Source organism: Manis javanica, chromosome 10 (assembly GCF_040802235.1).
Source record: "Manis javanica isolate MJ-LG chromosome 10, MJ_LKY, whole genome shotgun sequence".
Lineage (NCBI taxonomy): Eukaryota > Metazoa > Chordata > Mammalia > Pholidota > Manidae > Manis > Manis javanica.
This window is the reverse complement of record NC_133165.1, coordinates 30513356-30528810: the sequence shown is the minus strand read 5'-3', so window position 1 is coordinate 30528810 and position 15455 is coordinate 30513356. Positions and strand designations below refer to the sequence as shown.

Genomic DNA, 15455 nt, shown 5'->3' with positions numbered 1-15455 from the left:
CGCGTCCCTCCTCGAGTCCGCGCCCCCTCCCCTCTCCTCCCCTCACTGCTCCCCTCCTCTCTCCGCAATCCTCCCCTCCCTCCCCTCCCCGGCTCCGCGCTCCTCCAGTCCGCGCCCCCTCCCCGCGTCCCCGCCTGCCGGCTCTGACTCAGCGTCCCTTGAGGCGCGTACGCCGCTGCAGAGCCGCGCGCAGGCCCCTTTGGGTTCTTCTCCAGGTGCCATCTGCCTTCTTGACGCACACGACTCGGAGATGCGGCTCTCCATTCATACTGAGTGCCCACCGTTGCCAGGCGCTGGACAAAGCGCTTGAAAGCGCCCCATGCCCCTCCTGGGAGAGGGGCTTGAGCGCAGGGACCCTGCACTGAGATGTCATTCATTCCTCAGTTATTCTCTCCGTGTCTGCTGTAAAATGGGGCTCGTGGTCACACCTGGGCCTATGGCGAAGCAGCTGACACTGAGGATCTTGTGAGACTCAGACAACGGCGGTGAAGAGCGATGGGACAGCTCCTTGGACCCTCTTTGGCCTAAGCAGATGCTCCCATCTGCCCTAAGGGAGCAGTGTGCGTCTTTCCTACTAGAAGGTGGCTGGGCCTGGCCGGCCTTAGAGACTGGCTGCCCGGGTCTTCGTTCCAGCACTGCCTCTACTTTACACTGTAGCCCACGAGGGACCCCACCCAGAGGCAGGAGTTGGTTGCTCCATGGTTGCCTGACCTGCTGCACAGAAGACTCAGGGACAGATGTGGGCGTCCCCACGGATGGGCCCTCGTGGCCCCAGCTGCTATCTCACCCTAACAGAGTGAGCTCCTTAGAAAAGTTACAAGTGCTTGACAGCTGTCACTCCCCAGAGCATCAGTTACCCTGTGGGGACAAATACCAAGCATAGAAACCAGGAGACAGGAGACTCTGGATTCTCCCTGAGAGCTATGACCTTGGGAAAGTCACTTTCCCCTCTGGTGAGCCTCAGTTCCCTTTTCTTTACAATGGAAATAAAAATAATCCCTCCCCTATGAGTCTGTTGTCAAGGTGAAGTGAGTTCACACACAGAACACTAAGCACCCAGTCAGTGTTGGTTCTCATCATTAGAATTGCTTAAGGCCTTGGGAGGTTTTGCTTGTCCATCAGGAATTGAGAAGAAAATTGTGCTTGAAAAGAAAACAGTATGTTAAGGTTATAAATTGAGTTTTAAGTATTTATTTAACATTATTCAAAGGTCTCGTTGTTAGTGATTTTTAAAATGTACTAAATGCACAGATTTATTGGGGTTTTTATGTGTAACTATTACACTGAACACTCTGGATAGTGTCATCTGTGTCACCAAAGCCACCTGTAAGGCCATCCTGAAGCTGATGAGGTAACTCTTTGCCTAATTACTGTCTTTTTTGTCCCAAATTCCCCACAGCTGTCACCTTCCTCAGAAACCTTCCTTCCTCTGGGCTCTCACAGCACCTGTTTTGGAGTTAATTCTTGTCACTGAAAATCTTTCTAAAGTAGGTTAGTTGGTATGTTGGTCCTAGCAAGGTGTAATGATTACATGTCGTTCTCCCTTTGGTAAGAGAACGACAGCAGCAGCCCCAGGGTTAATATTCCTACCACCATTCCTCACTGTCCTACACTGGAAATGTGTGGGAAGTAGGGGTTGCTAAGCTGATAACAATCACCCCAGATCAGCTCTGGAGAAGCTTGTGCAGCTAAATCCTATGAGCTTGGAGGGAGCAAAATGGAATTCTGCATGATCCCTTTGTTTAGTTTACCATGATTCCAGGCTTGGGACTCAGCTCTGCCAGGGCTGCTGGCAGTCTTAGATGTCAGGACACTCAACCATCCTGCTGAAATCCACAGGAGACCTAGAGAGGATAAGATGCTGGATTATTAATTCATCACAGAGGAGATCCTCTGCAGGGGTGGAACCCTTAGGGCCAGCCTCCAGGAAGCTCAACAGGTGAGATAAAGGTAAGGACTCTAGCACACCAGGGGAGAGTGGAGGGGGGATGGCCTCTTGGGGGCTCTCAAAAGGTCAGACTGAGACCTAGTGACCTGACACATTCCATGCAGAAATCACCTGTACAAATTACTCATGCTCAAAAGATTGAACACCTGAGGAGGGGGTTCCTGCATTCTTCTTTTTAGTGTTCCAGCTGACCCTGCTTTATGGGTTCACATAGTATTATTCCAAACAGGGTACAAATTTATACATTTGTGTGTGGACTGAATTGTTTGAGAAATTCATGTTTTGAAGCCCTGACCCTCAATATGACTGCATTTGGAGATAGGCCCTTTAAAGAGGTAATTAAGATTAAATGAGGTTCTAAGGGTGGGTCTTAATCTAGTAGATCAGGTGTCCTTATAAGAAGAGGAACAGACATCAGAGACCTCTCTCTCTTCATGGGCACAAAGAATAGGTCATGTGAGCACACAGCAAGATGACAGCCCACCCACAAGAGAAAAGGGTTCAGAATGTAACTTACCTTGGCAGCACCTTGATCTTGGACTTCCCAGAACTGTGAGAAATACATTTCTGCTGTTTAGCCCATCCAGACTGCAGTATTTTGTTATGGCAACTCTAGGAGGCTAAGACAATGCCAGCAGGAAAACATTAGTAAAGACAGAAAAGAAGCTGACCCTCTAGGAGGGAAACAGATGATAAATGAATAAATAATTTCAGATTGTGAAGTTATTGGGGGAAAATTCACTATTATGAGAGACGGGATGGGGGCAATTGTCTTCTTACATTGGACCTTTATAAAAGGACATTTGTGTTCAACAAGACAAGAAGTCAGCTTTTGTGCTTCTGAGGGAAAATCTTCCCAAACAGGAGAACTGGCTGTAAAGATCATCAGTGGGTAGGAGGCGCACTGAGGCCACTGTGGCTAGAACACAAAGGAGCATGGAAGGTGTGCAGGGCCAGGGAATGAGTAGGAGCTGAAAGGTCTTTGGAGGGTTTTACGTAGAGGGGTGTGATCTAACTTACCTGATAGGGATGAAGCTGATACAGTCCTGACCTCTAATTCAGGAAAGACAAGAAAACAGGCAAAAATTTAGTAGTATTTTGGGTACTCTGCTAGAAGCTAGATGGATGGAAAGCATTGAGATTTCCCAAAGTTAGGGCTAGGCCAAACTGTCTTTATTGTATGCAGTTAAGCTGAAGCTTATTAAAGGATTTGTCAACTGCTGCTTTTTTCTCCACCCCCTAAACAATACTAAACTACAACCAGCACTGCACTGATTCCAAGTCTCAAATTTTTCAACCGCTCCCAACTTTAGACCTCCTCCTTTTTTGGGGGAGTGGTGGTGGTAGGAGCAGAGAGGATTTTGCTTCCAAGGTGGCAACTTCTTCCATGGGAGGAACGATATTCTGGCCCATTTTATTTCTCCTGGGGTAGAAATAATTGGCATTAAATATGTCCACTTACAATCCCAACACTTCAGCAGAGGCTGGTTCATGAGTGGCAACATTAAACCAGCAAGAACATGCTCCTGAACTGGGCACCTTTCCTCCAGGATATCTTGCAGTTGTCACAAGCTCTGTTTTTACAAGGTGTGAAATGGATCTGTCTAGGAAGGAAACAAGATTTTGGAGTTAGTGATGCTGGGCGTGTGTGGATCAGGTAGGGGCTGCAGGAAGAGGTAGGAGGTGGGGCCAGGTCCTGGTAGTGGTGGAGGCAGACCATCACTCATGCGCGGTCCATCTAACATGGTAACCATGGGTTACCAGGAGCAGCTCACTATTCAATTACTCACTGGTGGAGTCTGTAGGTGAGTCCCATCAGTATTTTTCCCTTCCAGGGCCTCTTGGTCCAGCCCACACCTCACCTGGGCCTCAGAGCATTCTGCCCCACGGTTCATCACTGTTCTGGCCTGCCCGGTGGCATCTGCCTGCTGGATAGGAGCAGACAGAAAGCAGTCTGCTGTAGGTCAGCTTAGGGGTCTTGCAGCTGCAAAACAACTGACTGGGCCGGCCGCCTCCGAGCAGAACACCAGGGCTTTCCTTTGCTTACAGGGTCTCACTCGGTCTCCAGTCTTCGCTTTCCCAAGGCCCCCCCTTGCCTCGTCTCCCTAGAGCGGGTTAAGTAGGACCCCAAGACGGCGGGGGTCGGGCTGCGCGAAAACCCCGCCCTGCCTGCTGCGTTCAGCTCAGGGGTGCACTCTTCCCCCGCCAGCGGCCTGCTAAGAAAGCCCATCGGGCACCCCCAGCCCGCAGCAGCCCTCGAGGGGGGCCCTCCCCCCTTCCCACCCAGGGCCTGGCTCCTGCGAGATTTGGGTAGGAGCCCCAAAACCAAGCACCTGCCTGCCACCCCGACCCGGAGGGCGGAGGTTTAAAGGGCCGGGCGGGTCCACGCGGGCCGCGACGTCCCTCCCGCTCCCGCCCAGGCCGCACCCACTTGGGGGCGGTGCGCCGGGGACTATTTCTCGGGCGGCGGGGCGCGGCCGCACTAAGCGGGGGTGGGACTGCGCGCGGTTGCGGTGGTGGTGGTGGTGGTAGCAGCGGCTGCGAGAGCCTCGCTGGGGTCCGCGGGCCTGAGCTGCGGGAGGCCGGCCGCGAGGTCGGGGTAAGCACCGGCAGGCGTGGGGGAGCGGCGGAATGGCCCCGGCAGGAGCGCGCGGCGAGCACGGGCGTGGAGAGGCCTCTGCGGCTCCGCGGAGCGATGGAGAGAGGCTCCGGGAGCTCTGGATTCCCCCTGCTCCCCACCGGTGCCCAGCCGGGGCGGCAGGGGTTGGCAGTGGCCGGCGGCGGCCCTTGAACCGCCGCCGCCTCCGAGCCGAGGAGCTTTGGGAAGCGGAGGGCCGGCGGCGCGGGAATTGGCCCTCGGCGCTCGCCGTAGCATGGCCTGGCGGGCGGGCGCTGGGTGCCCGGGGCCGTGACAAAAGGATGGAAGCGGGGGTCCGTTTGGGCACTGGGAAATAGAGAGTGCGGTTGGGGCCCCATTCCTCCGGAGGCGCCCCGGGCCAGCCTGGAACCTCTCGGCCTCCACGCAGGCACCTGGCTCGCCCGGTCGGGCACGGAGAGCAAGGTAGAGGAGGCAACAGCGCCCTCTCTGGCCCGGCGGCGCCGCCTCGGGGCGGGCGGGACGGCGGGACCGTTTGTCCCCCGGCGGCCGGGGCCCGGTGCCTGCTCCGACTTCCCATCTGGGCCGGGACGCCGGGGCTCGACGGAATCCAGGCCTGGGTTCTCAGCCTGCGGGGTCTGCGAGCTGTCCCCCAGCAGAAGGGCGTGATGGGGCGTTTTCACTCCGAAGGGGTCCCCCAAGACCTGCGGAAGCGGAGCCTGGCCTCTCGGGGCCCCGGGAAATGGAAGGGTTGGCGACCTCGGTGAACAGGGGGGCACGCCCAGAAGTTTCTTAGGCAGTGAGAGGCTGTGACCCAGAGTCTCGGGTGCCCAGGGGTGGAGATGGGGGGCCTTCGGTGTTTGGAGGCGGGAGTGTGACCTGAAAGAGGAAGCAGTAGGCGCGTCAAGCGGCTGAGTTAGTAGAATCCCTCCCTTTGGTCTCATTACTGCTTGGCCTGAGTTGAGCCAGGGGAGTGGACCTTCTGGGGGCCGTGCTGGAACAGTATAGCCGTGGAAACCCTCTCTGCCTGGGAGAAGTGCTTCTGGTGACTCGAGTGGCCAGATGGGGCTTTGTGGCCAAGGGCGTCCCCACCACTTGGGGCAGAAGTGTGAGCTGCAAGGGAGTGCATGGGCAGGGAGGGCCATTGGAACGCTTGCAGAAGAGCTATTAGTGTGTGTGTTGAAGAACGAAGAAAAGTCGAGAAATTGCCTCTTAAGACAGAGTGAAATGAAGCAGTCATATAGACAAGAAAGATGGGTAAAAGCAATTTCACAGGTTCACCACTTTTTTGAGGGCTCTCAAAATAAAATCCAAGTCTCCTGTGTCTGTTAGCCTGGAGAGGCAATTAACATATGGTCATCAACAACCTGCAGCATTTATTCATTGAAGGAGCATTTTGTGACTTGTCTTCTCTGTGCCAGCTGCAAACAAAATTTACAGCTTCCTGGTCGCTCACTGAACTAGTCTCTAGGTGGTGCTTGGAAGGCAACTTTGGCACCTGCAGATCTTAATGCACACTGAAGTTTGAGAACCAATCGCCTAGGTTAGAAGTTGCCGAATCCAGTCTGCTGCTTGCTTTTATAAAGCTTTCATGAACTAAGGGTGGTTTTTACATTTTTTGATGGTTGGGAAAAAGTAAAAAGAATGATGTTTCAAGACACTGGAGAAATATATGAAATTCAGATTTAAGTGTCCATAAAGTTTATGCATCACAGCTATGCTCATTCATTTACATATTGTCAATGGCTGTTTTTTGGCTACAACAGAGATTAGTTGTGACAGAGATCACAGAGACTAAAATATTTATTATCTGGCACTTTACAGAGAGTTTTCCAACTCCTGGCCTAGGGGAAAAAAAGAAAATTAGGAAAGAAAAGTATCTGTATACAAATCATGTTTAGAAATTTAGAAACAAAATGGATTTAAGTAAATTTTCAGAAAAGCAGAGGGAATGTTGTATTCTGGATTAATGCAAAAATATTTAGGTTAGTGTAGGCACTCAGGTAAGATTTTCATAAAGATTGTGAGCCTACACTCTGAATAAGTTGGTTAACCATATGCTGCTTTTCACAGGCCAGGGGAGCTCATGGACCCGATACTTTTCTCTTGAGAAACAAACCAGCTCAAAAGAAAAATGGCATTCGTTGCAACACAAGGGGCCACGGTGGTTGACCAAACCACTCTGATGAAAAAATATCTTCAGTTTGTGGCCGCCCTTACAGATGTAAATACACGTGAGTCGATCCTTTTTGTCTTCAGAAATACTTAAATGAGACCTCAGTTCAGATGTTGTACATGCACATTGAAATAAATAGTAACATTAACTTTTATCCTAATATCCCCTTTGTCTGCCTGGTGGAGAAGCAAAGTGATGAGCATTACTGGCTGGAGCCCTGAAGAGGCACCTGTGTGTGTGTGTGTGTGTGTGTGTGTGTGCACACGCACACACGTATGTCTGGGAATGTGAATGTGCGTATGTGTGTGTGTGTGCATGCACAGGTATGTCTGGGAATGTGAATGTGTGTGCGTGTGTGTGTGCATGCACACGTATGTCTGGGAATGTGCGTGTGTGTGCATGCACACGTATGTCTGGGAATGTGAATGTGTGTGACTGGTTGTAGGGAACTACTTAGGTGCTTTCTATGGACCATGACAGTCAAACTGATAAGATCTGATTGCTTCTCCTAGTTTATTAAATCCAGTAATTTTAGGAACATTGTGAACATAATTTCAATTACCCATTGGTTTGTTTTGCCATTTACAGCTGATGAGACAAAGTTAAAAATGATGCAAGAAGTCAGTGAAAATTTTGAGGTATGAGCTTCATGTTCTATTTTCATTTTGAGGTCAGTACATCTGCATTCCTGTTGTTTCTCTGTCAGTTTTTTTACTAGTAGGTAAAAAACTGTCATCTTTGTTAATGTAATTTCTTGTATGTCAAAACTGAAATTTGCAAGTTGTGCAGTGTTTTCTAACCTCTTCACACTAGCAATAGTGATCCCCAAACAGCTGAGGAGTGTTGCTTTAGTTTTGGAACATTTTTTTTCATTTTTAAATATGGTAGCTCTCTCAGGTACATTCCTTCAGGATGCACTCACACTTTGGTTGCCAGTGTAATGTGTTTAGGTAATAGGTGGTGCATTGCTGTGATGGGGAGCTAGATGTCAGTTCTGGCTCTGCTATAACTTCTGGGACCTTGATGAAGTAGTTTCTCTCTTCTGGGCCTCATGTTCTGAAATTTTATCACCCCAGAGGTCCCTAGACTCTGTTCAGTTTTCTTCAATTTTTTTTCTTCCTTGTTCTTTAGATTGGATAATTTCTGTTCTCTGTCTTCAGGTTCATTATGTTTTTGTTATCTCCAATTGGCTGGGATGTTTTAGAATTTCATCTTACATTTCCAAATTTTGAAAATTTCAGTTATTGTCCTTTAATTCCAGAATTTCCATTTGGTTCTTCTTTTTTATAGATTTCACTTTTCTGTAGAGATTCCCTATTATATATTAAGACAATATTTTATTTTTCAAAGATATGACTGGTTTAGTCTTCACTAAATCCAACATTTGGGCTATATGAAGGTCAATTTCTGTTGATTATGAGTCACATCCTGCTTCTTTGCATGTCCAGCACTGTTTGGTTGTATACAGAACGTCAGGCATGAAATGTAGGGACTCTGGATTCTGTTATCTCCCTCTGAAGAGTGTTGATACTTTTATTGTAGGAGGCAGTTCTGTTGTTGGGTGATCTCATTGAACTTGTGAGGCTTGGATTTCTGCTGTGTATGGAGGGGATGTGTGTTTCCCAAGTCCTTCTGATTTGGTGGAATTCAGCCTTCGAGCTCTGCCTCCCCGTGAATCTCATCAGAAGTTGATGTTAGGGTTTGTTGGAACCAGTCTAGAATAGGCCTTTCTTTAGGGCATAGTCCTTCCTCAGTTAGATGTCTGGGGTGTTCTTGAGGTGTTCAGAAAGTCTTTGCACTGTGGTGAGGCTGTAACCCCAATATCCCGACAGCAAGCTAGACCTCTGATATCTCTGCTCAACTCTTGAGCCCAAGGCTGCCACTCTCTGGTGAGCTTCAGGTGGTCTTACCTTACCTGTATGTACAGCCCAGCCCTCAGTCAAGGCTTCAGGGACTCATGGGAGACCATCCCCACCTCCATTCTGTAGTTCCCTTTTCTCTGGGCCTCTGCCCTGCAGATACCAGCTAGTTCAGCTGCCTCAGACTCTGGTGTTTGCACCTCAGCACAGCAGGACTACGATGCTCTCCTTGGGTGACAGCCTGCTGAGTCCCACTCTGGATATCGTACCTAGGCAGAGAGGTGTGGGTTTGGGGCTTGGCTCGTGAATCCCCCTTTTCCTGGAGATCATGGTCTTGCACTGCCTCTTATGCAGCCCCTGAAAAACGTTTTCTCATATTTTGTCCAACTTCATGGTTAGTCTGGGTCCCTTAGTCTCATACTGAAGGGAAAGTCACATCACTTATTTTGTCTGAGGATAATAAAGCCCTTCTTACAGTTAGTATGATTAAGAACAAATGATAAAATGAACAAAGAACAAAGAACGAAATGAAAAAAGAACAAAGATAAAATGTTTCCTAGCTTCTGGCATAGTCATTTGAATTAGAAACATTAAATAAATGCTAGTAGGATTGAATTGGATACCCTACTATCTGAGTGATAGATAATATTTTCATTTGGTGCAGATTTTTTGTTTATTTTCTTTTAGGGAGACATTTTCAAGGACTTGTTGCCTTGAACTGAGTTGGAAAAAAAACCCAGAGGTATTTAGGGATTGAGCTAAAGAGCTTTCTCTTCTGCCCAAGCTGCTAACACAAGCTGTTAAGAAGAAACTATAAGAAGAGGTGGGAAGTAGAACAGGATAGGCCAGCATTCTGTGTTTTATTGAAAGAACTGATGGTAGAGAACCACAGCCCTAGCAGGCTTGAGATGCTGAAATCAGCAAGAGCACGCACATGCACCATGCCCCTGAGAGCAGGGATGGGACTGTAGTGAGTGTGTCTGGCAGGTAGCAAGTTTATTCGGCTTTGGTCTCGGATGCACTGATTAAATGAGCAGAATTAAAAGTTGGTGAAGCAGTATCCTTGGGACTTTTCCAAATAGTGACTTTTGAAATTATATGATATAAACATGTACTTCAGATGACTTAAGTCCTTCAAATAATTAAATACTAGAATGACCATCAGGGCAGAGCCAGGATGGCGGTGTGAGTAGAGCAGTGGAAATCTCCTCCCAAATACACATAGATCTATGAAAATATAACAAAGAAAACTCTTCCTAAAATAGAGACCAGAGGACACAGGACAACATCCAGACCACATCCACACCTGCAAGAACCCAGCGCCTTGCGAAGGGGGAGAAGAAGGCCACAAACCAACAAGAAGGGAAGCTCTTCCAGCAGTCACTCGTACCAGCTCTGCAAACTATCTCTATCACCATGAAAAGGCAAAACTACAGGCAAAGATCACAGAGACAACACCTGAGAAGGAGACAGACCTAACCAGTCCCCCTGAAAAAGAATTCAAAATAAAAATCATGCTGACAGAGATGCAGAGAAAAATGCAAGAGCAATGGGATGAGATGCAGAGAAAAATGCAAGAGCAATGGGATGAAGTCTGGAGGGAAATCACAGATGTCAGGAAGGAGATCACAGAAGTGAAACAATCCCTGGAAGGATTTATAAGCAGAATGGATAAGATGCAAGAGGCCATTGAAGGAATAGAAGCCAGAGAACAGGAACGTATAGAAGCTAACATAGAGAGAGATAAAAGGATCTCCAGGAATGAAACAACACTAAGAGAACTATGTGACCAATCCAAAAGGAATAATATTCGTATTATAGGGGTACCAGAAGAAGAAGAAAGAGGAAAAGGGATAGAAAGTCTCTTTGAAGAAATAATTGCTGAAAACTTCCCAAAACTGGGGGAGGAAATAATCGAACAGACCATGGAATTACATAGAATGACCATCAGTAATTCTGAAACACCACCAATGCCACCCCAGAAAATATTTGAATGAAGTGAGTGAATTAAAAAAAAAAAAATCCCCATGGTTTCAGGAGTCATCGGAATTCATTTTTTTAACCTCTTAGGAATAAAATTCTGGGCTAAGTAGATGTCATTTGGGCCATCATTCTGCCCAGAAAATAAAGAAACCTTCAAGTCTAACATCACTTGAAAGGTTCATATGGATCCAAAGGCTGGGGGTTGAGTTGAAATACTGGCAGAATAACTGGAAAATCTGTTGAGTGAATTTTTTTTAATGAGAACTTTGAAGCCCAGATGTTTTGAAGGCTGTGGAATCAGTGGTTGGTATGAGTTTATGTGTACACTAACTTGATTTCTTGATAACTTTGATAATGTTCCATCACGAATCTTACTCCCGTTTTCCTTGAATCCTTGAATGTGGGTATTTCATAAAAAGGCTTAAGCTTTGGGGATTTCTTGCCCATAGTGTATTCGCAGCCTGCATAGGGGAGAGGCTGTGGTGCTCTGCGCATGCTCCCCTCACAGCACTGTGTGTGGGTGGAGCCCCCAGAACTCTGCACCTGGTTGGCCCAGGGGTGCTCATGCACAGATGCATGTTCCAAGAATTTCTCTTCTTTCTTTGCCCTTGTGGTACCATCAGTCTTCTGGTTTTTGCCTGTTTCTTTCTCTCTTCCTTTATAGACTCCTCTTCTAAGATTACCTTATATGACAGACAGCCCCAAACTTTATTTTCAGCCCAGATCAGTGTCTGGAGGTACAGACACTCATATTTAACTGCCCAGTTGCCTTGTCTCCCTGGCTGGTCAGACTTGACAGTAAGAGCTGAACTCCTCTCTCTGACTCCCCCTTCCCTGCCGTACTGAACTTTTCTAGTGCCTTCTACACTCATGGGTTCTCATAGCTGTGTGTCTGTTTGTGTGTTACTTAGAACTTTCTTTTCTGTATGGTTAACTACCACTGGCCTTTTAGGTTTCGGTAAACATCACTTCTTCAGGAAGACATTCTCTGCTGGTAGTTTATCCAGTACTGTATGTCCTATTGTTAGATGTTCTCTTGTCCGCCAGGGCCCCTCCCCCACTGTAATTCTGTACTGTTCTTCTCTTGATATCTGACTTCCCCACGACATGACCACCTCCCCATCTCTGAGGGCATGAATTGTATCTACTTTCTCTATTATTTTATCCTTTGGGCACATGATAGGAGCTCAGTAAATATTTGCTGAGTGAGCAAGTGAGGCCTTAAAAGGGGAAAGGCCTTGGGTGTTAGGGACACTTGATTTGAATCCACTTCCAACATTTACCCATTAATGTCCACAGGTTTTTTGGCTTCTTGGAGCCTCTTTTTTTATCTGTGCAATGGAGCTAATACTTACTTTACGGTGGTGGTGAGGGTGGAGTGGAAAGGAACATGGGCAACTGGCACAGTATTTAGTGGCCAGCTGCTTTGGTACCAATATCAGGTGATGTCTGTTGAGTGTCTACCATGGACACTGTTGTAAGCTAACATTTATCTCATGTAATCTTCACATGATTACATAAGGCAGGAAATAATATTATGCTCACTTAGCAGGTGGGGACACTGAGGCACAGGTTTGCACTTCCTATGTGGGGTCCAGAAACTGCACTACTAACCATCTCACAAATGTAGTTTCATTTCCTGTCCTTACAAAATCAGTGCTGGGATAAAGACTGGATTAGAGTATAATCTAAGTAGTATAGCTCCAGTAAATTGGAGTTGTAGATTGGAAAAAGGTAGCAGCTTGTTTAGGCTCTTCATTTTCAGATGAGGAAGGTATGATCTAGAAGTGAAATGACTTCCCAGAGGTCCCATGCTTGACTGTAGCAGAACCAGTGTAAAGCAGGCCCAGATTCAACATTTTCCACAGTGTTAGAATATCGCGTTTTAATAGTAAATTTTAGCATTTAGTTCTCTCGAATTGGATTTCAGAAACAACAGTCATCCTAGTTTACTTAAAACTATATGGTCACTAAAACATCTTTAAAATATTAAAAATTATTGACTGCTAAAATGCTTCATATTTTCTTGAGGTTATTACAATATGTGAACTTGAAATTATATACCCAAACTTCATGGGGTTTTCTTTTATTTTTGCATAATCAGAATGTAACGTCATCTCCTCAATATTCCACGTTCCTGGAACATATCATCCCTCGATTTCTTACATTTCTTCAAGATGGAGAAGTTCAATTTCTTCAGGAGAAACCAGCCCAGGTAATCTTTTCAAAACTATCAGGGAGGGAAAAAAATGTCATGTAGGATTACAAGCATTTATGAATTAAAACAATTCAGAAAACTTACAGTTCCACTTTAAATGTGAGAGGTTTTATCACATAAGGATAACTTTGTCCAAGACCATTTCCTTCTCAGTTAAATGTCTTGGTTTTATTTTATCTTGGTATTTATTTAAATCACTCATATTTGCCGGCTGGTAATGTGTGTATATACTATTTATTATAGACAAATTCAAATACATACAAAAGAAGGAATACTAGTTTGATGACCCCTCCCCTTACCTATTGCCCAGCTCCACATGGCCGGCGTTGCACTGGTTGCTCTCCCTCCCGCCTTGATCATTTTAGAAAACAGTTCCGTGATGCCATTTTTTCCCTATAACTTTGATCATGTATGTCTGAAAAGTAGCTCTTAAAAAAATGATTACCGTAATGCCAGTGAAAGCTCCTTGCTAAATAAAGCATTTTTTTGCCATATCAGTTCAAGATACACAGTCAGCCTCCCTTTTAGTTGTCTGCTCCATAGATTCATGATAACTTAGCTTGTGATATAATTAGCCCTTGGGTAATTGGAGGGCATTATAGGGGTTAAATTGAAATTGTGAAGGGAGAGCTCAAACCAAGTTCCATTTGTGCTTTGCTCTTTTGTCTTAAATCCACTCCACATTCCTACACTCGTGTCCTTCCACTAGAAATACCGATAAGTTGCAAAAGAGGACCAATTTGACTTGGTGGATTTGGCACACATTTGTAGAAATGTTGAAAGTGATGGTTTGCAGTACCTACTTGGGTTTACATTTAAATTATTTACAGGATTCTTCCTAAATGGGATCCCTCTTGTTGTATATGGGGGTATATGCCAGTGCCTGGCTGCAGACAGCGTGTGACCCTTGGCAGATGCATGAAAGAATTACTGTGGGGCTCTTGGAAGGATTTTATATTTACATTTTTTTATTTTTCTTTGCCAGCAATTGCGGAAGCTAGTACTTGAAATAATTCATAGAATACCAACCAATGAACATCTCCGTCCTCATACAAAGAATGTTCTGTCTGTGATGTTCCGTTTTTTAGAGGTAACCTTTGAGAATTCTCATAATTTAGCCACATTCAAAACTTTCAGTGATTTTCTTAATCTAGTATTAATGCAACTATTTATTTCCCTTTCACTAAACATGATTCTCATAAGTAAAAATTTTCTTAATAAACCATTTTACCAATCAAATTACTAAGAAAAATTATTAATTGAAGATCAATTTGAGTCACTGGGGAATTGACTAGATAGTGAAAATCTTTGAAAGTGAGTTGAGTGGTGGTCCACAGACTCAGAGGACAGGGTTCTTTGGCTTTGAGTTTTCTAGTTTTGTGTGTGTCGAGCACAGTAGATACTCATAAGGGGTTTCTCAAATTCTTGGGGTGAATCCATCTAACCTCTGAAATTGTGTTCTCGCTGTTCCTGATCCTCATGTGTTTAGAATTCTGTTGTGTTTCTGAGTCCCTTAGGAAGATGAGCTTTGGAGGGGAATAGAGTTGAATTCAGCTCCTGGCTCTGCCATTTGTTAGCTATACCAGTGTCAGCCATGTTGCTTACCTTCTCCAAACTTAGCTTCCTCCCAGGCACCCCTTACTCAGTGTTTGTAAATTGTTTAGTACAGGGTCCAGTAGACAGTAGGTGCTCAACAATTGTTTGTTCTTCTAGCATTATTTTCAAGCAATGGAGGGTGTCAGTTGGGCCATTAAGACCTCAGTTCATGGTGTGATTTTCCCGAACTGCCAGTTACTCACCTGTCAGAGTGTCACCCCCCAGAACTTACTGGTGGGGTGTCCTTGGGATGGTCCACCAAAGAATGAAAGCTCCTGGGACAGCAGTGCTCTCTGGATTCATGAACATTCAGCGTATGATGGAGGGGGTATATCCAGGAAAATGCTGAGAAAATAGCCTTTAATCTTTAGAGTGAAGTAACCTCAGAAGTGTAATTCTTTTCTAAATGCTTTTTTTTTTCAAGACGGAGAATGAAGAAAACGTTCTTATTTGTTTAAGAATAATTATTGAGCTGCACAAACAGTTCCGACCTCCCATCACACAGGAAGTAAGTGTATATCCTCATAGCTTTTATAAAGCATGTCAGCAAGTTGCTTTGTGTGAATTTTTTACTCTTTTAGAATTGACAGACACATTTCAAGAAAATACAGCCTAAGTTGGGGGAAATTCTTGATGGGCTTAGCAGTGACGTGGCTGTTGGGGCGGTTCTGGTATTTTCAGGTCTCAAGGTTTGAATCGCAGCTCTGCAGTTGAGTAGCAGTGATCCTGGGTGAGCCCCTTGACTTTGGAGTCTTTTCCATGAATGGGGGCAATCACAGTACATCCAAAAGGTTGCTTGACAAATTAAATATAAAAGGCAAAGTTCTTAGAGTGATTGGCATCCACACAATAAGCATTACATATATACTATGTTAGCCACAATTAAGATAATATCTTTTCTGATGATAATCTTAGTAGATGGCCTGTTGCAGATTATTTAGAAATTAAAAGTGTAAGTGTGAAGTAGAATTTCTATCTTTAATGTCTTGATTCCCTTTTGCTCTTCCCACCTTGTGTATGTTTTCTACATAATTGTAATAGTACTGCATATGACATTTTGTATTTTGTTTCCCTTCACA

The 15455-nt window shown here is 45.7% G+C and overlaps 1 protein-coding gene and 1 non-coding gene across 13 annotated transcripts in view; both read left to right on the top strand.

The window, feature by feature from the left end:
- The first annotated feature begins 4396 nt into the window (after positions 1-4396).
- The window catches only part of TRRAP (transformation/transcription domain associated protein), a 117745-nt gene continuing 106686 nt past the window's right edge, over positions 4397-15455 (top strand). For 10 of the 12 annotated variants that reach the window (XM_073215063.1, XM_073215071.1, XM_073215073.1 and 7 more), the window contains exons 1-6: positions 4397-4547; positions 6618-6778; positions 7309-7358; positions 12667-12777; positions 13766-13870; positions 14801-14884. In XM_073215063.1, coding sequence (XP_073071164.1) covers positions 6679-6778; positions 7309-7358; positions 12667-12777; positions 13766-13870; positions 14801-14884 — 450 coding nt within the window. In that variant the 5' untranslated portion in view covers positions 4397-4547; positions 6618-6678. The other 2 variants (XM_073215062.1, XM_073215070.1) reach the window with 2 other exon arrangements.
- Positions 7051-7226, top strand: LOC140844118 (small nucleolar RNA ZL1). Its single transcript, XR_012122371.1, has one exon. It is a non-coding gene; the product is annotated as a small nucleolar RNA ZL1 (small nucleolar RNA).